The 24,454-nt window shown below is 44.5% G+C and overlaps 1 protein-coding gene across 1 annotated transcript in view; it reads right to left on the bottom strand.

The window, feature by feature from the left end:
• Nucleotides 1-650: 650 nt before the first annotated feature.
• Nucleotides 651-24,454, bottom strand: part of LOC106576354 (LHFPL tetraspan subfamily member 3 protein-like) — a 42,310-nt gene continuing 18,506 nt past the window's right edge. The window contains exons 2-4 of the mRNA XM_014153476.3: nt 13,023-13,250; nt 11,538-11,578; nt 651-11,436 (exon numbers count right to left, since the gene is read on the bottom strand). Coding sequence (XP_014008951.1) covers nt 11,559-11,578; nt 13,023-13,250 — 248 coding nt within the window. The 3' untranslated portion in view covers nt 651-11,436; nt 11,538-11,558. The remainder of the gene's footprint in view (nt 11,437-11,537; nt 11,579-13,022; nt 13,251-24,454) is intronic.

The following is a 24,454-nucleotide window of genomic DNA, read 5'->3' as shown; positions in this document are numbered from 1 at the left end:
AAGGGATCCTTGGGACGTCCCAACTCTGATGTCACCCCGTTGAAGATTAGATTTAAAACGGTTAAGGTAAGGGTAAAGGTTAAGGTTTTGGGTAGGGACATCCAAAGGTTGCCGGGTACCGCTAACCTTTCCACCACAGAGTCCAGTAACGTGGCTCAGCAAGCCAGACAGTTCTCATGGCCCATGCTCACCCACTGTAAACAGTCTTACAATGATGAGTCCAATGAAGAGCAAAGAGTGGAACACAAGTCAAGAAGGAATCCACAGGTCAGGTACATGTGGTCCAGAGGTGAGTTTCCTCTGTTTGATCAGACGTCTGAACAATCCAATGCTGTAGCCTAGCTGTTATGTGTGGTCATGAGTTAGTTCACCGTTTCCCAAACTCGGTTCTGGGGACCTCAAGGGGTGCACGTTTTGGTTTTTGCCCTAGCACTACACAGCTGATTCAAATTTTCAAAGCTTGATGATTTGTTAATTATTTTAATCAGTTGGGTCAAATGCTAGGGCAAAAACCAAAACGTGCACCCCTTGAGGTTCCCAGGACTGAGTTTGGGATATGCTGGGTTAATTTGTGTTTTTCTATGGTAGGGCTTTGAATGGTGGGACAGAATCTCATGTTCTTTTTCACAAACAAAACTTTCCTCATGTGACTTGGTAATATGTTTTATTGTCACACACCCGGTAGGTGTAGTGCAATGTGTTGTTTTACAGGGTCAGCCATAGTAGTATGATAGGTGTAGTGCAATGTGTTGTTTTACAGGGTCAGCCATAGTAGTATGATAGGTGCAGTGTAATGTGTTGTTTTACAGGGTCAGTCATAGTAGTATGATAGGTGCAGTGTAATGTGTTGTTTTACAGGGTCAGTCATAGTAGTATGATAGGTGTAGTGAAATGTGTTGTTTTATAGGGTCAGTCATAGTAGTATGATAGGTGCAGTGAAATGTGTTGTTTTACAGGGTCAGTCATAGTAGTATGATAGGTGCAGTGTAATGTGTTGTTTTACAGTCTCAGCCATAGTAGTATGATAGGTGCAGTGAAATGTGTTGTTTTACAGGGTCAGTCATAGTAGTATGATAGGTGCAGTGAAATGTGTTGTTTTACAGGGTCAGCCATAGTAGTATGATAGGTGCAGTGTAATGTGTTGTTTTACAGTCTCAGTCATAGTAGTATGATAGGTGCAGTGAAATGTGTTGTTTTACAGGGTCAGTCATAGTAGTATGATAGGTGCAGTGTAATGTGTTGTTTTACAGGGTCAGCCATAGTAGTATGATAGGTGCAGTGTAATGTGTTGTTTTACAGGGTCAGTCATAGTAGTATGATAGGTGCAGTGTAATGTGTTGTTTTACAGTCTCAGCCATAGTAGTATGATAGGTGCAGTGTAATGTGTTGTTTTACAGGGTCAGCCATAGTAGTATGATAGGTGCAGTGTAATGTGTTGTTTTACAGGGTCAGCCATAGTAGTATGATAGGTGCAGTGTAATGTGTTGTTTTACAGGGTCAGCCATAGTAGTACGATAGGTGCAGTGTAATGTGTTGTTTTACAGGGTCAGCCATAGTAGTATGATAGGTGCAGTGTAATGTGTTGTTTTACAGGGTCAGCCATAGTAGTACGATAGGTGCAGTGTAATGTGTTGTTTTACAGGGTCAGCCATAGTAGTATGATAGGTGCAGTGTAATGTGTTGTTTTACAGGGTCAGCCATAGTAGTATGATAGGTGCAGTGTAATGTGTTGTTTTACAGGGTCAGCCATAGTAGTACGATAGGTGCAGTGTAATGTGTTGTTTTACAGTCTCAGCCATAGTAGTATGATAGGTGCAGTGAAATGTGTTGTTTTACAGGGTCAGTCATAGTAGTATGATAGGTGCAGTGAAATGTGTTGTTTTACAGGGTCAGTCATAGTAGTATGATAGGTGCAGTGTAATGTGTTGTTTTACAGTCTCAGTCATAGTAGTATGATAGGTGCAGTGAAATGTGTTGTTTTACAGGGTCAGTCATAGTAGTATGATAGGTGCAGTGTAATGTGTTGTTTTACAGGGTCAGCCATAGTAGTATGATAGGTGCAGTGTAATGTGTTGTTTTACAGGGTCAGTCATAGTAGTATGATAGGTGCAGTGTAATGTGTTGTTTTACAGGGTCAGTCATAGTAGTATGATAGGTGCAGTGTAATGTGTTGTTTTACAGTCTCAGCCATAGTAGTATGATAGGTGCAGTGTAATGTGTTGTTTTACAGGGTCAGCCATAGTAGTACGATAGGTGCAGTGTAATGTGTTGTTTTACAGGGTCAGCCATAGTAGTACGATAGGTGCAGTGTAATGTGTTGTTTTACAGGGTCAGCCATAGTAGTACGATAGGTGCAGTGTAATGTGTTGTTTTACAGGGTCAGCCATAGTAGTACGATAGGTGCAGTGTAATGTGTTGTTTTACAGGGTCAGCCATAGTAGTACGATAGGTGCAGTGTAATGTGTTGTTTTACAGGGTCAGCCATAGTAGTATGATAGGTGCAGTGTAATGTGTTGTTTTACAGGGTCAGCCATAGTAGTACGATAGGTGCAGTGTAATGTGTTGTTTTACAGTCTCAGCCATAGTAGTACGATAGGTGCAGTGAAATGTGTTGTTTTACAGGGTCAGTCATAGTAGTATGATAGGTGAAGTGAAATGTGTTGTTTTACAGGGTCAGTCATAGTAGTATGATAGGTGCAGTGTAATGTGTTGTTTTACAGTCTCAGTCATAGTAGTATGATAGGTGCAGTGTAATGTGTTGTTTTACAGTCTCAGCCATAGTAGTATGATAGGTGCAGTGTAATGTGTTGTTTTACAGGGTCAGCCATAGTAGTATGATAGGTGCAGTGTAATGTGTTGTTTTACAGGGTCAGCCATAGTAGTATGATAGGTGCAGTGTAATGTGTTGTTTTACAGGGTCAGCCATAGTAGTATGATAGGTGCAGTGTAATGTGTTGTTTTACAGGGTCAGCCATAGTAGTATGATAGGTGCAGTGAAATGTGTTGTTTTACAGGGTCAGTCATAGTAGTATGATAGGTGCAGTGTAATGTGTTGTTTTACAGGGTCAGTCATAGTAGTATGATAGGTGCAGTGTAATGTGTTGTTTTACAGTCTCAGCCATAGTAGTATGATAGGTGCAGTGTAATGTGTTGTTTTACAGGGTCAGCCATAGTAGTATGATAGGTGCAGTGTAATGTGCTGTTTTATAGGGTCAGTCATAGTAGTATGATAGGTGCAGTGTAATGTGTTGTTTTACAGGGTCAGTCATAGTAGTATGATAGGTGCAGTGTAATGTGTTGTTTTACAGGGTCAGCCATAGTAGTATGATAGGTGCAGTGTAATGTGTTGTTTTACAGGGTCAGCCATAGTAGTATGATAGGTGCAGTGTAATGTGTTCTTTTACAGGGTCAGCCATAGTAGTATGATAGGTGCAGTGTAATGTGTTGTTTTACAGGGTCAGTCATAGTAGTATGATAGGTGCAGTGTAATGTGTTGTTTTACAGGGTCAGCCATAGTAGTATGATAGGTGCAGTGTAATGTGTTCTTTTACAGGGTCAGCCATAGTAGTACGATAGGTGCAGTGTAATGTGTTGTTTTACAGGGTCAGCCATAGTAGTACGATAGGTGTAGTGTAATGTGTTCTTTTACAGGGTCAGCCATAGTAGTACGATAGGTGCAGTGTAATGTGTTGTTTTACAGGGTCAGCCATAGTAGTACGATAGGTGCAGTGTAATGTGTTGTTTTACAGGGTCAGCCATAGTAGTATGATAGGTGCAGTGTAATGTGTTGTTTTACAGGGTCAGTCATAGTAGTATGATAGGTGCAGTGTAATGTGTTGTTTTACAGGGTCAGCCATAGTAGTATGATAGGTGCAGTGTAATGTGTTGTTTTACAGGGTCAGCCATAGTAGTATGATAGGTGCAGTGTAATGTGTTGTTTTACAGGGTCAGCCATAGTAGTATGATAGGTGCAGTGAAATGTGTTGTTTTACAGGGTCAGTCATAGTAGTATGATAGGTGCAGTGTAATGTGTTGTTTTACAGGGTCAGTCATAGTAGTATGATAGGTGCAGTGTAATGTGTTGTTTTACAGTCTCAGCCATAGTAGTATGATAGGTGCAGTGTAATGTGTTGTTTTACAGGGTCAGCCATAGTAGTATGATAGGTGCAGTGTAATGTGCTGTTTTATAGGGTCAGTCATAGTAGTATGATAGGTGCAGTGTAATGTGTTGTTTTACAGGGTCAGTCATAGTAGTATGATAGGTGCAGTGTAATGTGTTGTTTTACAGGGTCAGCCATAGTAGTATGATAGGTGCAGTGTAATGTGTTGTTTTACAGGGTCAGCCATAGTAGTATGATAGGTGCAGTGTAATGTGTTCTTTTACAGGGTCAGCCATAGTAGTATGATAGGTGCAGTGTAATGTGTTGTTTTACAGGGTCAGTCATAGTAGTATGATAGGTGCAGTGTAATGTGTTGTTTTACAGGGTCAGCCATAGTAGTATGATAGGTGCAGTGTAATGTGTTCTTTTACAGGGTCAGCCATAGTAGTACGATAGGTGCAGTGTAATGTGTTGTTTTACAGGGTCAGCCATAGTAGTACGATAGGTGTAGTGTAATGTGTTCTTTTACAGGGTCAGCCATAGTAGTACGATAGGTGCAGTGTAATGTGTTGTTTTACAGGGTCAGCCATAGTAGTACGATAGGTGCAGTGTAATGTGTTGTTTTACAGGGTCAGCCATAGTAGTATGATAGGTGCAGTGTAATGTGTTGTTTTACAGGGTCAGTCATAGTAGTATGATAGGTGCAGTGTAATGTGTTGTTTTACAGGGTCAGCCATAGTAGTACGATAGGTGCAGTGTAATGTGTTCTTTTACAGGGTCAGCCATAGTAGTACGATAGGTGCAGTGTAATGTGTTGTTTTACAGGGTCAGCCATAGTAGTACGATAGGTGTAGTGTAATGTGTTCTTTTACAGGGTCAGCCATAGTAGTACGATAGGTGCAGTGTAATGTGTTGTTTTACAGGGTCAGCCATAGTAGTACGATAGGTGTAGTGTAATGTGTTCTTTTACAGGGTCAGCCATAGTAGTACGATAGGTGCAGTGTAATGTGTTGTTTTACAGGGTCAGCCATAGTAGTATGATAGGTGCAGTGTAATGTGTTGTTTTACAGGGTCAGCCATAGTAGTACGATAGGTGCAGTGTAATGTGTTGTTTTACAGTCTCAGCCATAGTAGTATGATAGGTGCAGTGAAATGTGTTGTTTTACAGGGTCAGTCATAGTAGTATGATAGGTGCAGTGTAATGTGTTGTTTTTCAGGGTCAGTCATAGTAGTATGATAGGTGCAGTGTAATGTGTTGTTTTACAGGGTCAGCCATAGTAGTATGATAGGTGCAGTGTAATGTGTTGTTTTACAGGGTCAGCCATAGTAGTATGATAGGTGCAGTGTAATGTGTTGTTTTACAGGGTCAGCCATAGTAGTATGATAGGTGCAGTGTAATGTGTTGTTTTACAGGGTCAGCCATAGTAGTATGATAGGTGCAGTGTAATGTGTTGTTTTACAGGGTCAGCCATAGTAGTATGATAGGTGCAGTGTAATGTGTTGTTTTACAGGGTCAGCCATAGTAGTATGATAGGTGCAGTGTAATGTGTTGTTTTACAGGGTCAGCCATAGTAGTATGATAGGTGCAGTGTAATGTGTTGTTTTACAGGGTCAGCCATAGTAGTATGATAGGTGCAGTGAAATGTGTTGTTTTACAGGGTCAGTCATAGTAGTATGATAGGTGCAGTGTAATGTGTTGTTTTACAGGGTCAGTCATAGTAGTATGATAGGTGCAGTGTAATGTGTTGTTTTACAGTCTCAGCCATAGTAGTATGATAGGTGCAGTGTAATGTGTTGTTTTACAGGGTCAGTCATAGTAGTATGATAGGTGCAGTGTAATGTGTTGTTTTACAGGGTCAGTCATAGTAGTATGATAGGTGTAGTGAAATGTGTTGTTTTATAGGGTCAGTCATAGTAGTATGATAGGTGCAGTGAAATGTGCTGTTTTACAGGGTCAGTCATAGTAGTATGATAGGTGCAGTGTAATGTGTTGTTTTACAGTCTCAGCCATAGTAGTATGATAGGTGCAGTGAAATGTGTTGTTTTACAGGGTCAGTCATAGTAGTATGATAGGTGCAGTGAAATGTGTTGTTTTACAGGGTCAGTCATAGTAGTATGATAGGTGCAGTGTAATGTGTTGTTTTACAGTCTAAGCCATAGTAGTATGATAGGTGCAGTGAAATGTGTTGTTTTACAGGGTCAGTCATAGTAGTATGATAGGTGCAGTGTAATGTGTTGTTTTACAGGGTCAGCCATAGTAGTATGATAGGTGCAGTGTAATGTGTTGTTTTACAGGGTCAGTCATAGTAGTATGATAGGTGCAGTGTAATGTGTTGTTTTACAGGGTCAGTCATAGTAGTATGATAGGTGCAGTGTAATGTGTTGTTTTACAGTCTCAGCCATAGTAGTATGATAGGTGCAGTGTAATGTGTTGTTTTACAGTCTCAGCCATAGTAGTATGATAGGTGCAGTGTAATGTGTTGTTTTACAGTCTCAGCCATAGTAGTATGATAGGTGCAGTGTAATGTGTTGTTTTACAGGGTCAGCTATAGTAGTATGATAGGTGCAGTGTAATGTGTTGTTTTACAGGGTCAGCCATAGTAGTATGATAGGTGCAGTGTAATGTGTTGTTTTACAGGGTCAGCCATAGTAGTATGATAGGTGCAGTGAAATGTGTTGTTTTACAGGGTCAGTCATAGTAGTATGATAGGTGCAGTGTAATGTGTTGTTTTACAGGGTCAGTCATAGTAGTATGATAGGTGCAGTGTAATGTGTTGTTTTACAGTCTCAGCCATAGTAGTATGATAGGTGCAGTGTAATGTGTTGTTTTACAGGGTCAGCCATAGTAGTATGATAGGTGCAGTGTAATGTGCTGTTTTATAGGGTCAGTCATAGTAGTATGATAGGTGCAGTGTAATGTGTTGTTTTACAGGGTCAGTCATAGTAGTATGATAGGTGCAGTGTAATGTGTTGTTTTACAGGGTCAGCCATAGTAGTATGATAGGTGCAGTGTAATGTGTTGTTTTACAGGGTCAGCCATAGTAGTATGATAGGTGCAGTGTAATGTGCTGTTTTATAGGGTCAGTCATAGTAGTATGATAGGTGCAGTGTAATGTGTTGTTTTACAGGGTCAGTCATAGTAGTATGATAGGTGCAGTGTAATGTGTTGTTTTACAGGGTCAGCCATAGTAGTATGATAGGTGCAGTGTAATGTGTTGTTTTACAGGGTCAGCCATAGTAGTATGATAGGTGCAGTGTAATGTGTTCTTTTACAGGGTCAGCCATAGTAGTATGATAGGTGCAGTGTAATGTGTTGTTTTACAGGGTCAGTCATAGTAGTATGATAGGTGCAGTGTAATGTGTTGTTTTACAGGGTCAGCCATAGTAGTATGATAGGTGCAGTGTAATGTGTTCTTTTACAGGGTCAGCCATAGTAGTACGATAGGTGCAGTGTAATGTGTTGTTTTACAGGGTCAGCCATAGTAGTACGATAGGTGTAGTGTAATGTGTTATTTTACAGGGTCAGCCATAGTAGTACGATAGGTGCAGTGTAATGTGTTGTTTTACAGGGTCAGCCATAGTAGTACGATAGGTGCAGTGTAATGTGTTGTTTTACAGGGTCAGCCATAGTAGTACGATAGGTGCAGTGTAATGTGTTGTTTTACAGGGTCAGTCATAGTAGTATGATAGGTGCAGTGTAATGTGTTGTTTTACAGGGTCAGCCATAGTAGTATGATAGGTGCAGTGTAATGTGTTCTTTTACAGGGTCAGCCATAGTAGTACGATAGGTGCAGTGTAATGTGTTGTTTTACAGGGTCAGCCATAGTAGTACGATAGGTGTAGTGTAATGTGTTCTTTTACAGGGTCAGCCATAGTAGTACGATAGGTGCAGTGTAATGTGTTGTTTTACAGGGTCAGCCATAGTAGTACGATAGGTGTAGTGTAATGTGTTCTTTTACAGGGTCAGCCATAGTAGTACGATAGGTGCAGTGTAATGTGTTGTTTTACAGGGTCAGCCATAGTAGTACGATAGGTGCAGTGTAATGTGTTGTTTTACAGGGTCAGCCATAGTAGTATGATAGGTGCAGTGTAATGTGTTGTTTTACAGGGTCAGTCATAGTAGTATGATAGGTGCAGTGTAATGTGTTGTTTTACAGGGTCAGCCATAGTAGTATGATAGGTGCAGTGTAATGTGTTCTTTTACAGGGTCAGCCATAGTAGTACGATAGGTGCAGTGTAATGTGTTGTTTTACAGGGTCAGCCATAGTAGTACGATAGGTGTAGTGTAATGTGTTCTTTTACAGGGTCAGCCATAGTAGTACGATAGGTGCAGTGTAATGTGTTGTTTTACAGGGTCAGCCATAGTAGTACGATAGGTGCAGTGTAATGTGTTGTTTTACAGGGTCAGCCATAGTAGTATGATAGGTGCAGTGTAATGTGTTGTTTTACAGGGTCAGCCATAGTAGTATGATAGGTGCAGTGTAATGTGTTGTTTTACAGGGTCAGCCATAGTAGTATGATAGGTGCAGTGTAATGTGTTGTTTTACAGGGTCAGTCATAGTCGTATGATAGGTGCAGTGTAATGTGTTGTTTTACAGGGTCAGTCATAGTAGTATGATAGGTGCAGTGTAATGTGTTGTTTTACAGGGTCAGTCATAGTAGTATGATAGGTGCAGTGTAATGTGTTGTTTTACAGGGTCAGTCATAGTAGTATGATAGGTGCCGTGTAATGTGTTGTTTTACAGTCTCAGCCATAGTAGTATGATAGGTGCAGTGTAATGTGTTGTTTTACAGGGTCAGTCATAGTAGTATGATAGGTGCAGTGTAATGTGTTGTTTTACAGTCTCAGCCATAGTAGTATGATAGGTGCAGTGTAATGTGTTGTTTTACAGGGTCAGCCATAGTAGTATGATAGGTGTAGTGTAATGTGTTGTTTTACAGTCTCAGCCATAGTAGTATGATAGGTGTTGTTTTACAGGGTCAGCCACAGTACTATGATAGGTGCAGTGTAATGTGTTGTTTTACAGGGTCAGCCATAGTAGTATGATAGGTGCAGTGTAATGTGTTGTTTTACAGGGTCAGCCATAGTAGTATGATCGGTGCAGTGAAATGTGTTCTTTTACAGGGTCAGCCATAGTAGTACGATAGGTGCAGTGTAATGTGTTGTTTTACAGGGTCAGCCATAGTAGTATGATAGGTGCAGTGTAATGTGTTGTTTTACAGGGTCAGCCATAGTAGTATGATAGGTGCAGTGTAATGTGTTGTTTTACAGGGTCAGTCATAGTAGTATGATCGGTGCAGTGAAATGTGTTGTTTTACAGGGTCAGTCATAGTAGTATGATAGGTGCAGTGTAATGTGTTGTTTTACAGGGTCAGTCATAGTAGTATGATAGGTGCAGTGAAATGTGTTGTTTTACAGGGTCAGTCATAGTAGTATGATAGGTGCAGTGTAATGTGTTGTTTTACAGGGTCAGCCATAGTAGTATGATAGGTGCAGTGTAATGTGTTGTTTTACAGGGTCAGTCATAGTAGTATGATAGGTGCAGTGTAATATGTTGTTTTACAGGGTCAGTCATAGTAGTATGATAGGTGCAGTGTAATGTGTTGTTTTACAGTCTCAGCCATAGTAGTATGATAGGTGCAGTGTAATGTGTTGTTTTACAGGGTCAGCCATAGTAGTATGATAGGTGCAGTGTAATGTGTTGTTTTACAGTCTCAGCCATAGTAGTATGATAGGTGTTGTTTTACAGGGTCAGCCACAGTAGTATGATAGGTGCAGTGTAATGTGTTGTTTTACAGGGTCAGCCATATTAGTATGATAGGTGCAGTGTAATGTGTTGTTTTACAGGGTCAGCCATAGTAGTATGATAGGTGCAGTGTAATGTGTTGTTTTACAGGGTCAGCCATAGTAGTATGATAGGTGCAGTGTAATGTGTTGTTTTACAGGGTCAGCCATAGTAGTACGATAGGTGCAGTGTAATGTGTTGTTTTACAGGGTCAGCCATAGTAGTATGATAGGTGCAGTGAAATGTGTTGTTTTACAGGGTCAGTCATAGTAGTATGATAGGTGCAGTGTAATGTGTTGTTTTACAGGGTCAGTCATAGTAGTATGATAGGTGCAGTGTAATGTGTTGTTTTACAGTCTCAGCCATAGTAGTATGATAGGTGCAGTGTAATGTGTTGTTTTACAGGGTCAGTCATAGTAGTATGATAGGTGCAGTGTAATGTGTTGTTTTACAGTCTCAGCCATAGTAGTATGATAGGTGCAGTGTAATGTGTTGTTTTACAGGGTCAGCCATAGTAGTATGATAGGTGCAGTGTAATGTGTTGTTTTACAGGGTCAGCCATAGTAGTATGATAGGTGCAGTGAAATGTGTTGTTTTACAGGGTCAGTCATAGTAGTATGATAGGTGCAGTGTAATGTGTTGTTTTACAGGGTCAGTCATAGTAGTATGATAGGTGCAGTGTAATGTGTTGTTTTACAGGGTCAGCCATAGTAGTATGATAGGTGCAGTGTAATGTGTTGTTTTACAGTCTCAGCCATAGTAGTATGATAGGTGCAGTGTAATGTGTTGTTTTACAGGGTCAGCCATAGTAGTATGATAGGTGCAGTGTAATGTGTTGTTTTACAGGGTCAGCCATAGTAGTATGATAGGTGCAGTTCAATGTGTTGTTTTACAGGGTCAGCCATAGTAGTACGATAGGTGCAGTGTAATGTGTTGTTTTACAGGGTCAGCCATAGTAGTATGATAGGTGCAGTGTAATGTGTTGTTTTACAGGGTCAGTCATAGTAGTACGATAGGTGCAGTGTAATGTGTTGTTTTACAGGGTCAGCCATAGTAGTATGATAGGTGCAGTGAAATGTGTTGTTTTACAGGGTCAGTCATAGTAGTACAGCGCCTCTGGAGCAAATCAGGGTTAAGTGCCTTGCTCAGGGGGCACAACGGCAGACTTTGTTTCACCTTGTCGGCTCAGGTATTCAAACCAGCGACCTTTCGGTTACTGACCCAATGCTCTAACCGCTAGGCTACCTGCTGCCCATTAAGCCATCGGCCTACTGGGTCCACTCAGTAACGGATTTCATTTCATAAAACAATGTGAAGTCTTCCATCTTTTGTTGCCAATATCGAGGTCATGTCTGGATGAGAAAGGGGCCGTAGGGGTTGGTCTTTACTAAGTGGGTTCTCTTAGAGTGGATGTCTCCTCCTTTCTTTCATTCGTCTTTTTCTCATTCTGTTCTTTCCGACAGCAGTAGCTCTCCTTTCCACCTCCAGAGTGACGGTATGAAGCTGGATCGTTGTGTTACATTATCTTTCCCTCTGACGGGCACCAACACCTGTGAACAAAGAACACAACTAGATTTACCAATGGCAACGTAAGCATATGGATACTGATCCCATGAAAGTATATCAGATAATTCACAAAAAGCATACACACCTTTGTACAGCATTTGACTGTTTATATGGAATTACCAGTCTCTGTGAGGAGAGAAGAGAGAGGTTAGCATTGGTAATGTCACTATGAATACCACTAGAGCTTGTGTACTTGTAGTAACAGAGACACACCATAGGGTGGCAGTAGGGAGGAAAAGTCACCAATCAGTAGAAGGTAATGACATTCTTATCTAAATGGCTCGGAGACCTCCTTTATAAACATAGTTAATCAGTGGACTGACGCCTACGTTACTGCAACAGAACAATTAATCACTTTGCCAAAATGAGACTCAGTCATTGTATTCTCTCTCTCTCCTTATAGCTGATTATGTGAAGTCAGACATCTTGAAACCCTTATAACATTGATAATTGAGGGCGTCTCGGATTTTGGAAGCAGAGTCTACTAGACTTAATTTGAATGTGTGCCCAATTGAGACACTCTCTCTCTCTCTCTCTCTCCTCCTGTCCCATAGCTGATAATTGCATCCTCGCTTTGTTCCATGGCGTTCTCCTGCACTACCAGGCAGCCCTAGCCAATGCTGATCCAGCTCATGTGATTCATCTAGACAGGCTGACAGCCAAGCTGTGTAAACAGCCATTAGTGATTCATGACTCTGTAAATTCTCTCACTTTTTCTTCCCTCTTATTTTCTACATGTCCCTCTCCTTTCCATTTCTTTTCATCTCTCTCTTTTTTTATTTTCCTTCCCCCCTTGTCATTTTAGCCATTCTCTTTGACTCTGCCATCTTATCTTCCTCTCTCATTCTCACACTTTCTCTCTCTCTCTCTCTCTGACTCACCAATTCCCAATCCCATTGGTAATAACAGTAAGCAGGTGTTATGTGAGAAGCAGTTAAAATACGTTAATTGCTGGTGGCTCGGGTGTGTGACATTATGCTTATAATATTTGCATAAAAAGGGACGAAATATCAATGTCTACCATGTGGGATGTGGGGTTTTCACAGCAGGGTACAGTTGTTACCTTTGATACACACCCGCCCCATGCTATGGGCTTTGGAGGAGGGGGTTGATGAGAAGTGTGTATTTATTAGCCTAAATACATTAAAGCCCAAGATGTGGAGGAGAGGGTGCTCAGACTTCAGTTACAGAGGTTCTGTTATTCTGTGCAACAGTGTTCTTCACTCCTGGTCCCGGAGACCCAAAGGGTGTGCAGGTGTTTGGTCCAGCCCAGCACTAACACATCAGTATGGTGCTGCCCTTCAGAGACAGATAGACACCCTTGGGGTTCCCCAGGGGCAGGATTGAAGAGCATTGCTCTATGACCTTACACAGACCTGAACTATCACACATATCACTTTGTGAGACAGCCTCTGTATGGCATGCTCATATGAGGAAAGTCCACAGCTCGTATTCACAAAGCATCTCAGGGTAGGAGTACTGATTTAGAATCAGGTAACCCCTCTCCATGTAATCTTATTCATAATGACCTAAAATCACAAACTGCTCTTAGATCAAGTGTTGTCCTTACTATCCAGCAGCTCATCAGCCATCAGCCCATCCTGACGGTTTCCCAGAACAAAGGCCAGGAAGGAGAGTATCAGGGCATCCATGATGCCCATGATAGCCAGGATGTAGGCCCAGCGCACGGAGCACGCTCCCAGGGTGTACTTGTCTGTCTGCTCCCCACACATCCTCTTCACCTCGTCACTGTCCCAGCCGTCTGGGTAGATCATACAGCCCAGAATCAGGCACGTACCTGGGAGAGGGGGAGGGAGGGAGGGAGGGATGGGGAGATGGAGAGAGGAAGAGGAGTGAGAGAAAGAGGAAGATGACAGAAAAGAGAGTACAGGCGAAATACAGAAAGATGGAGGGAGAGAGAGAGAAAGAGACAAAGAGAGATAGAGTTAGCTTAACCCATACAATATCTATGCAGCATTCTAAATTCATCCACTGAAGTCTCTCCTCTCCCCCTGTAGTCTCTCCTCTCCCCCTCCCCCTGTAGTCTCTCCTCTCCAATGTAGTCTCTCCTCCCCCTGTAGTCTCTCCTCTCCAATGTAGTCTCTCCTCTCCCCCTCCACTTGCAGTCTCTCCTCTCCTGCCCCTGTAGTCTCTCCCCCTCCCCCTGTAGTCTCTCCCCCTGTAGTCGCTCCTCTCCAATGTAGTCTCTCCTCTCCCCCTCCACTTGCAGTCTCTCCTCTCCTCCCCCTGTAGTCTCTCCCCCTCCCCCTGTAGTCTCTCCTCTCCCCCTCCCCCTGTAGTCTCCCCTCTCCCCCCCGTAATCTTTCCTCTCCCCCTCCACTTGTAGTCTCCCCTCTGCTCCTCCCACTGTAGTCTCTCCTCTGCTCCTCCCCCTGTAGTCTCTCCTCTGCTCCTCCCCCTGTAGTCTCTCCTCTCCTCCTCCCCCAGCAGTCTCTCCTCTCCTCCTCCCCATGTAGTCTCTCCTCTGCTCCTCCCCCTGTAGTCTCTCCTCTGCTCCTCCCCCTGTAGTCTCTCCTCTGCTCCTCCCCCTGTAGTCTCTCCTCTGCTCCTCCCCCTGTAGTCTCTCCTCTGCTCCTCCCCCTGTAGTCTCTCCTCTGCTCCTCCCCCTGTAGTCTCTAATCTCCTCCTCCCCCTGTAGTCTCTAATCTCCTCCTCCCCCTGTAGTCTCTCCTCTCCTCCTCCCCTGTAGTCTCTCCTCGCCTGCTCCCCCTGTAGTCTCTCCTCGCCTGCTCCCCCTGTAGTCTCTCCTCGCCTGCTCCCCCTGTAGTCTCTCCTCTCCTCCTCCCCCTGTAGTCTCCCCTCTCCCCCCGGTAATCTTTCCTCTCCCCCTCCACTTGTAGTCTCCCCTCTGCTCCTCCCCCTGTAGTCTCTCCTCTGCTCCTCCCCCTGTAGTCTCTCCTCTGCTCCTCCCCCTGTAGTCTCTCCTCTCCTCCTCCCCCTGTAGTCTCTCCTCTCCTCCTCCCCCAGCAGTCTCTCCTCTCCTCCTCCCCCTGTAGTCTCTCCTCTCCTCCTCCCACTGTAGTCTCTCCTCTGCTCCTCCCCCTGTAGTCTCTCCTCTGCTCCTCCCCCTGTAGTCTCTCCTCTGCTCCTCCCCCTGTAGTCTCTAATCTCCTCCTCCCCCTGTAGTCTCTAATCTCCTCCTCCCCCTGTAGTCTCTCCTCTCCCCCTGTAGTCTCTCCTCTCCCCCTGTAGTCTCTCCTCTCCTCCTCCCCCTGTAGTCTCTCCTCTCCTCCTCCCCCTGTAGTCTCTAATCTCCTCCTCCCCCTGTAGTCTCTAATCTCCTCCTCCCCCTGTAGTCTCTAATCTCCTCCTCCCCCTGTAGTCTCTCCTCTCCTCCTCCCCCTGTAGTCTCTAAACACCTCCTCCCCCTGTAGTCTCTCCTTGCCTACTCCCCTGTAGTCTCTCCTTGCCTGCTCCCCCTGTAGTCTCTAATCTTCGCCTCCCCCTGTAGTCTCTAATCTCCTCCTCCCCCTGTAGTCTCTCCTCTACTCCTCCCCCTGTAGTCTCTCCTCTACTCCTCCCCCTGTAGTCTCTCCTCCCCTGCTCCCCCTGTAGTCTCTCCTCCCCTGCTCCCCCTGTAGTCTCTAATCTCCTCCTCCCCCTGTAGTCTCTCCTCTCTGCCTCCCCCTGTAGTAGTCTCTCCTCTCCTCCTCCCCCTGTAGTCTCTCCTCTCCCCTCCCCCTGTAGTCTCTCCTCTCCCCTCCCCCTGTAGTCTCTCCTCTGCTCCTTCCCCTGTAGTCTCTCCTCTGCTCCTTCCCCTGTAGTCTCTCCTCTGCTCCTTCCCCTGTAGTCTCTCCACACCCACTGTGGTCTCTCCTCTCCGCCTCCCCCTGTAGTCTCTCCTCCCCCTGTAGTCTCTCCTCTCCCCCTCCACTTGTAGTCTCTCCTCTCCCCCTCCCCTTGTAGTCTCTCCTCTGCTCCTTCCCCTGTAGTCTCTCCTCTGCTCCTTCCCCTGTAGTCTCTCCACACCCACTGTGGTCTCTCCTCTCCTCCTTCCCCTGTAGTCTCTCCTCTGCTCCTTCCCCTGTAGTCTCTCCACACCCACTGTGGTCTCTCCTCTCCTCCTTCCCCTGTAGTCTCTCCTCTGCTCCTTCCCCTGTAGTCTCTCCACACCCACTGTGGTCTCTCCTTTACTGCTCCCCCTGTAGTCTCTCCTCTCTGCCTCCCCCTGTAGTAGTCTCTCCTCTCCTCCTCCCCCTGTAGTCTCTCCTCTCCTCCTCCCCCTGTAGTCTCTCCTCTCCCCCTCCACTTGTAGTCTCTCCTCTGCTCCTCCCCTGTAGTCTTTCCATGCCTACTGTAGTCTCTCCTCTCCTCCCCTGTAGTCTCTCCTCTCCTCCACCCCTGTAGTCTCTCCTCTGCTCCTCCCCCTGTAGTCTCTCCACACCCACTGTAGTCTCTCCTCTCGTACACCCCTGTAGTCTCTCCTCCCCCTGTAGTCTCTCCTCTTCCCCTCCCCCGTAGTCTCTCCTCCTCTCCTCCCCCTGTACTCTCCTCTCCCCCTCTCCCTGTAGTCTTTCCTCTCCAATGTAGTCTCTCCTCTCCCCCTCCACTTGCAGTCTCTCCTATCCTCCCCCTGTAGTCTCGCCCCCTCCCCCTGTAGTCTCTCCTCTCCCCCTCTCCCCCTCCCCTTGTAGTCTCTCCTCTCCCTGTAGTCTTTCCTCTCCAATGTAGTCTCTCCTCTCCCCCTCCACTTGTAGTCTCGCCCCCTCCCCCTGTAGTCTCTCCTCTCCCCCTCCCCCTGTAGTCTCCCCTCTCCCCCTCCACTTGTAGTCTTTCCTCTGCTCCTCCCCCGTAGTCTTTCCATGCCTACTGTAGTCTCTCCTCTCCTCCCCCTGTAGTCTCTCCTCTGCTCCTCCCCCTGTAGTCTCTCCACACCCACTGTAGTCTCTCCTCTCCTCCCCCTGTAGTCTCTCCTCTCCTCCTCCCCCTGCAGTCTCTCCTCCTCTATCTGTAGTCTCTCCTCCTCCCCCTGTAGTCTCTCCTCCTCTCCTCCCCCTGTAGTCTCTCCTCCTCCCCCTGTAGTCTCACTTCTCCCCCTGTAGTCTCTCCTCCTCTCCTCCCCCTGTAGTCTCTCCTCCTCTCCTCCCCCTGTAGTCTCTCCTCCTCTCCTCCCCTTGTAGTCTCGCTTCTCCCCCTGTAGTCTCTCCCCCCCTCACTTTGTAGTCTCTCTTCCCACCCTCCCCTGTAGTCTCTCCTGTCCCCCTTCCCCTGTAATCTCTCCTCTGTTCACTGGCTGATTGATTCCCTCTCCTGACCACTGTCAGAGTGACCACTGCAGCTCCTCATGGACACAAACAGTACACCCACCCACTCCAGCCAGAGACACTGGGACTGTCTTCAATTCAATTCACATGTTCAGAGCATGTGACAATAACACAGAGATGCAACACAGAGATGTCAGTGCGGGCTGTGGTAGCAGATCAATAAGAGTATTGTCAGATATCTAGCAGTCCCACACAGTCACAGCAGCAGAGTCTGTAGTAGAGGCCTTTGTGTGTTGACAGTCGTGGAAGGGTACATTGCTGTCAGAGGCTAAGCTAAAGAGACAGAGAGACAGTACAGAGAGATAAATAGATAGATTTAAGAGACACACAATCTCAGGAAATGAAAGAGCAGCCCTCTCTCTCCATCCCTCTCTCTTTCCTTCCTCCCTCCCTCCCTCTCATTCACTCACAGAATCTCAGGAAATGACAGAGTATCACAGAAGCAATATTTGTGACCTGTTGCCACAAGAAAAGGGCAACCAGTGAAGAAAAAACACCATTGTAAATACAACCCATATTTATTTTCCCCTTTGTACTTTAACTATTTGCACATTGTTACAACACTGTATATAGACATAACATATTTGAAATGTGTCTTTTCCTTTCAAACTTTCGTGAGTGAAATATTTTTCACTGTTCATTTTGTATAGTTATTTCACTCTTGTTTAAAAAAATATATATTTCACCAGCTTTGGCAATGTTAACATATGTTTCCCATGCCAATAAAGCCCCTTGAATTGAAATGAATTCAATTGAAAGGGGCAGAGAGGAACTGGAGAAAGTGAGAAAGAGAGACATGTGGTTTTCTGTTAGTCTGGAGTTCAACAGGACATGTGGTTTCCTGTTAGTCTGGAGTTCAACAGGACATGTGGTTTCCTGTTAGTCTGGAGTTCAACAGGACATGTGGTTTCCTGTTAGTCTGGAGTTCAACAGGACATGTGGTTTCCTGTTAGTCTGGAGTTCAACAGGACATGTGGTTTCCTGTTAGTCTGGAGTTAAACAGGACATGTGGTTTCCTGTTAGTCTGGAGTTACCTGTTAGTCTGGAGTTCAACAGGACATGTGGTTTCCTGTTAGTCTGGAGTTCAACAGGACATGTGGTTTCCTGTTAGTCTGGAGTTCAACAGGACATGTGGTTTCCTGTTAGTCTGGAATTACCTGTTAGTCTGGAGTTCAACAGGACATGTGGTTTCCTGTTAGTCTGGAGTTAAACAGGACATGTGGTTTCCTGTTAGTCTGGAGTTACCTGTTAGTCTGGAGTTCAACAGGACATGTGCTTTCCTGTTAGTCTGGAGTTCAACAGGACATGTGGTTTCCTGTTAGCCTGGAGTTAAACAGGACATGTGGTTTCCTGTTAGCCTGGAGTTAAACAGGACATGTGGTTTCCTGTTAGTCTGGAGTTACCTGTTAGTCTGGAGTTCAACAGGACATGTGCTTTCCTGTTAGTCTGGAGTTCAACAGGACATGTGCTTTCCTGTTAGTCTGGAGTTCAACAGGACATGTGCTTTCCTGTTAGTCTGGAGTTCAACAGGACATGTGGTTTCCTGTTAGCCTGGAGTTAAACAGGACATGTAGTTTCCTGTTAGCCTGGAGTAAAACAGGACATGTGGTTTCCTGTTAGTCTGGAGTTAAACAGGACATGTGGTTTCCTGTTAGTCTGGAGTTACCTGTTAGTCTGGAGTTCAACAGGACATGTGCTTTCCTGTTAGTCTGGAGTTCAACAGGACATGTGGTTTCCTGTTAGCCTGGAGTTCAACAGGACATGTGGTTTCCTGTTAGCCTGGAGTTAAACAGGACATGTGGTTTCCTGTTAGCCTGGAGTTAAACAGGACATGTGGTTTCCTGTTAGTCTGGAGTTAAACAGGACATGATGATATGAATCAGAATTGTGGTAATAATGACACAAACAGTGTTAACTGGTCTGTAATAATGCACACTGATGTTAAAGCATGTAATAGCTCTAATCTAATCCCACACCCTCTACACCAGGGGTCCCTAATTACATTCAGCCACGGGACGATGGTCGAGGGGCTGGAACATCATTTACAATCCTTTGTACTCTGCAAATTGACCGTAAGTAGCCCAAACCGATAGCATTTCACAAAAACATAATAATTTCAAACCTTGATTACATTGGGATATGATCACATATGCCTCTGTATTTATGAATCATTGTGAGCAGATTTTCCTAGCCGTGAGTGTTAGCACTGCGCCAGACTCTGGCACTGATGATCCACATTGCTAATCACTGTTCTAGGATCTGAGGATGGGACACCTCTGAGTTTCTCTTTTCAACACTGATCTTGTTACTAGGTGCCGTGTGTGAGAGAGCGTTGGATTGGATGCTCTGCATTTGACTACGGTCCTCTCACTTCCAGACCTTTTCATAAATAATACAATACGGTCCTGAGGTGGTCTTATAGCTTGGATCCAGACTGAGAGGAGGGAAGTCATTCTTAACTCTGCACTCATCATAAATAATACAACATATTTACCCGTTCACTTCCTCTTGCAGTGAGCCAGGAGATGGAGAGTGAGGAGAGAGCATGGGATCCTACAGATTTAGGATCTTAAGTTGATCACTTTTGTGATCAATTTTCCTGCACCACAGGAAATGCAGATGAGCCTCGTGATTTACAAAAGTCCCTGAAAATCCACACGAACGCACGTTTATATTAAAAGTATGGCACTTTTCATGTAGCCTACTTTTGGCCAGCTAATAGCCTAACCAGCAAACAGGCAACATGAAACATTCAAATCCTGTTGTTGCAGGATTATTTTACTGTGACAATACGGGTTAAGATCCTACATCTGTAATGAACAAGGAGCCTAAAGTTTAAGTCTCCAGCAAACATTGAATAGGTCGAATTAATAAGCCAATGACAATTAATGAGCCACTGATGCCACCATGGGGCACTCTGTTCAGAACGTTGACATCAGCAAACCTCTCGCCTACACATCGCCATACACGTGATCTGCGGTTGTGAGGCCGTTTGGATGTACTGCCACATTTTCTAAAACGATGAAAAATGGGCCTCAGGATCTCATTGTGGTATTTCTGTGCATTCAAATTGCCATCGATAAAATTAAATTGTGCTTGTTGTCCATATTTAATGCTTGCCTGCCCATACCATAACCCCACCACCACGGGACACTTTGTTCACAATGTTGACATCAGCAAACCTCTCGCCCACACAACACCATACACGTGGTCTGCGGTTGTGAGGCTGGTTGGACGTACTTCCAAATTCTCTAAAACGATGTTGGAGGCGGCTTATGGTAGAGAAATTAACATTCAATTCTCTGGAAAGTGCTCTGATGGACATTCCTGCCGTCAGCATGCCAATTGCATGCTCACTCAAAACATCTATGGCATTGTGTTGTGTGACAAAACTGCACATTTTGGAGTAGCCTTTTATTTTCCCCAGCACAAGGAGCACCTGTGTAATGACCATGCTGTTTAATCAGCTTCTTGATATGCCACACCTGTCAGGTGGATGGATTATCTTGACAAAGGAGAAATGTAAACAAATTTGTGCACAACATTTTAGAGAAAAGCTTTTTGTGCGTATGGAACATTTCGGGGATCTTTTATTTCAGCTCATGAAACATGTGACCAACACTTGACATGTTGTGTTTATATTTTGGTTCAGTGTATACATCCTTCTCTATCTCTAGATCTTCCCCTCTCCCTCCTCTACTCCCTGCCTCTCTCTCTTTCCTTGTCTTTTCTTCCTCTCTCCCCATCTTTCTCTCTTGTCATCTTCTCTCTTTCTCTCCCCCCTCTCATGTGTTACCAGCATCGAATGTGGATCTAGTGTTCGTCTGCCGATCTTTCTGCATATCCCAGCTCTCCCTGTTCACCATGTAATATATATCCTTGCCTCTGCTTTGAGGTTAGATAGCAAGAGAACATGCCATTACCACATATTGCATACTATGTTTTTAGGTAGTTTCTGAAGATTCTCTAACCTTCTCTCATTGAAAGTTAAGAGTCTGTTCTTGTTTTCTCTCTTTCTCCTAACTCACCTTACATCTTTTTATTACCTCTTTCTGTCTCGGTCTCTCTCTCTTCTCCTCCTCCCAGCCGATAGCTGTTGGCAGGGTAGAGGCCTGGGGGGGAATCAGGGAGTGGAGGAGTCAGAGTCTGGACCTTTCAGTCCTCGTCTCCATCCTCCCTCCAACTGTTGCTGCTTCTCCTCAACACAGACAGACAGCTCCTTAATCACAACTAATTACAGTCCCAGTTCTCTGCCCTTTCACTCCACGGCTGCTTAATGTCTTGATTGAGGTTGGTTGTGATTGAGGCTGGCTGGTTGTGATTGAGGCTGGCTGGCTGGTTGTGATTGAGGCTGGCTGACTGGTTGTGATTGAGGCTGGCTGACTGGTTGTGATTGAGGCTGGCTGACTGGTTGTGATTGAGGCTGGCTGACTGGTTGTGATTGAGGCTGGCTGACTGGTTGTGATTGAGGCTGGCTGACTGGTTGTGATTGAGGCTGGTTGGTTAGTTGGTTGTGATTGAGGCTGGTTGGTTAGTTGGTTGTGATTGAGGCTGGTTGGTTAGTTGGTTGTGATTGAGGCTGGTTGGTTGTGATTGAGGCTGGTTGGTTGTGATTGAGGCTGGTTGGTTAGTTGGTTGTGATTGAGGCTTTTTGGTTAGTTGGTTGTGATTGAGGATGGTTGGTTAGTTGGTTGTGATTGAGGCTGTTTGGTTAGTTGGTTGTGATTGAGGCTGTGTTTGTGCATGCAGGTTTTCTTTCAGTGCGAAGGTGAGCCATGCCAAATGCATATATAGAGGGTGTAAATTGGGAAAGGTATATGTAAATTGGGCGCTCCCCTCTCCCCCCTTTCCCTCTCTCACACCTTTCCCCTCTCCCCTCAATCCTCCCATAGTGCTGCTGGTCAGAGGGTCAGTGTGTTAAGGCTGAGGGTAATGTGTGCATGCAGGCTGTGTGACATGGATGCTGTGCCGTCTGCTGCATATGGCCAGGCTCATCAGCTCATGAAATGCACAAATGCAAACACCCATGTGCAAATTGACTGTACAATTGACTGCACAAACAGAAAAGTCAATGTGATTACAGCCAAAGAGATTCATTTTAGACCGTTGAATTGTAATGCTAGCAGGGAGCTGTCCAATCAAGAGGTGCTGAAACCCCCACTGTAGACCTGCTACATTCACTCAACTGGTTTACATGAGCTGCTCTGTGGTTTGGATTAGAGTGCATTCTTCCCCCTCATCTCTGTATGCAGCCAACACACTCCGGCAGACTATAACATTGGCATGCTTCTTTTTCTCTCTCCCTCCACGACACCTTGTTTCACTTGTCATTGGGGCCGATAAGGATTTTACAAGGAGGCAGACAGGGAAGGAGAGGGGGAAAGATAAAGGAATGAGATAGGAAAGAGAGAGGGACAGAATGAGAGAGGGAAAGAGCTGAGCACTCTGTCTCTATGGCTCAGGCTCAGAATGACATCAATTGTAGCTGTTGCTTCTCTACTGTGCACAGGTGGAGCAGGAAGAGAGAGGGTCAAAGAGCATCATGTCAGGAACATGCACTTTGAGTTCATACAATGAGTGTCTGAACAGAGTAAGTGTTATATGAGGTGCCTGTTGCTTTCTTTCCTAGAGAGAGAGGAGAGGAGGAAGGTGGGAATACATAGAGGGTGTGTGGATGGGGGAGAAGATCGAGGGATAGAGGGAGGGCTTGCTGAATGGAAGTACCATCGGGAGGTTACAGGGTTAGAATCCCAATGCGTCCCATCTGACACATAAAGAGAGGAAAGGAAGTGTTCAACTAAGACTAGTCCATCCTGTCCTTAATTGAGCAGCAATGGTGGTTCTTAATTAAACCAATAGACACTGTTGAAGTCAGAAATTTACATACACTTAGGTTGAAGTCATTAAAACTCGTTTTTCAACCACTCCACACATTTCTTGTTAACAAACTATAGTTTTGGCAAGTCAGTTAGGACATCTACTTTGTGCGTGACACAAGTAATTTTTCTAACAATTGTTTACAGACAGATTTCACACATTTCTTGTTAACAAACTATAGTTTTGGCAAGTCAGTTAGGACATCTACTTTGTGCATGACACAAGTAATTTTTCTAACAATTGTTTACAGACAGATTATTTCACTTATAATCCACTGCATCACAATTCCAGTGGGTCAGAAGTTTACATACACTAAGTTGACTGTGCCTTTAAACAGCTTGGAAAAATCCAGAAAATGACGTCATGGCTTTAGAAGCTTCTGATTCAATTGGAGGTGTACCGGTGGATGTATTTCAAGGCCTACCTTCAAACTCAGTGCATCAACATCATGGGAAAATCAAAAGAAATCAGCCAAGACCACAGAAAAGAAATTGTAGACCTCCACAAGTCTGGTTCATCCTTGGGAGCAATTTCCAAACGCCTGAACGTACCACATTAATCTGTACAAACAATAGTACGCAAGTATAAATACCATGGGACCATGCAGGGAAGAAGTCATTGCTCCAAACCCACCATAAAAAAGCCAGACTACGGCTTGCAACTGCACATGGGGACAAAGATCGTAATTTTGGGAGAAATGTCCTCTGGTCTGATGAAACAAAAATAGAACTGTTTGGCCATAATGACCATCATTATGTTTGGAGGAAAAAGGGAATGCTTGCAAGCTGAAGAACACCATCCCAACCGTGAAGCACGGGGGTGGCAGCATCATGTTGTGGGGGTGCTTTGCTGCAGGAAGGACTGGTGCACTTCACAAAATAGATGGCATCATGAGGAAGGGAAATTATGTGGATATATTGAAGCAACATCTCAAGACATCAGTTGGGAAGTTAAAGCTTGGTCGCAAATGGGTCTTCCAAATGGACAATGACCCCAAAGTTGTGGTGAAATGGCTTAAGGACAACAAAGTCAAGGTATTGGAGTGGCCATCACAAAGCCCTGACCTCAATCCTATAGAAAATGTGTGGGCAGAACTGAAAAAGCATGTGCGAGCAAGGAGGTCTACAAACCTGACTCAGTTACACCAGCTCTGTCAGGAAGAATGGGCCAAAATTCACCCAACTTATTGTGGGAAGCTTGTGGAAGGCTACCCGAAACGTTTGACCCAAGTTAAACAATTTAAAGGCAATGCTACCAAATACTAATTGAGTGTATGTAAACTTCTGACCCACTGGGAATGTGATGAAAGAAATAAAAGCTGAAATAAATAATTATACTATTATTCTACATTTCACATTCTTAAAATAAAGTGGTGATCCTAACTGACCTAAAACAGGGAATTTTTACTAGGATTAAATGTCAGGAACTGTGAAAAACTGAGTTTAAATGTATTTGGCTAAGGTGTATGTAAACTTACAACTTCAACTGTATGTTGCATTTGTTCTGCAATTCATTACTATGACCTTTGAGTCTTTTCTACCCTGATCGGGAAAAAGTCCTATCCTATTCACACCAGAGAAATCTGCTTCTGTTCTCCATTCCTAAAGTAGAGGGGTTTATGGACGGTCCCTGGAGGACAGTGTGCCGTAAAAATGATTGAGGATCAAATTAATAACCCAATCATTCTGTAGCAAGCCGCCCACGTCTGTATCAGCCCCAGGCCCAGGCAAGATCACAGCAGTTATAGTATTATTAGCTATTCATAATAGCCAGGGGGGAATAAACAGTCGACCGAAAAACAATATTCTACATGCCTTATTCCGGGTACACTGTTGTGATT

The sequence above is a fragment of the Salmo salar genome, chromosome 17, assembly GCF_965601325.2.
Source record: "Salmo salar chromosome 17, fSalSal1, whole genome shotgun sequence".
In the NCBI taxonomy this organism is placed as follows: Eukaryota; Metazoa; Chordata; class Actinopteri; order Salmoniformes; family Salmonidae; genus Salmo; species Salmo salar.
The sequence above is the reverse complement of the archived record's forward strand: the minus strand, read 5'-3'. Positions and strand labels throughout refer to the sequence as shown.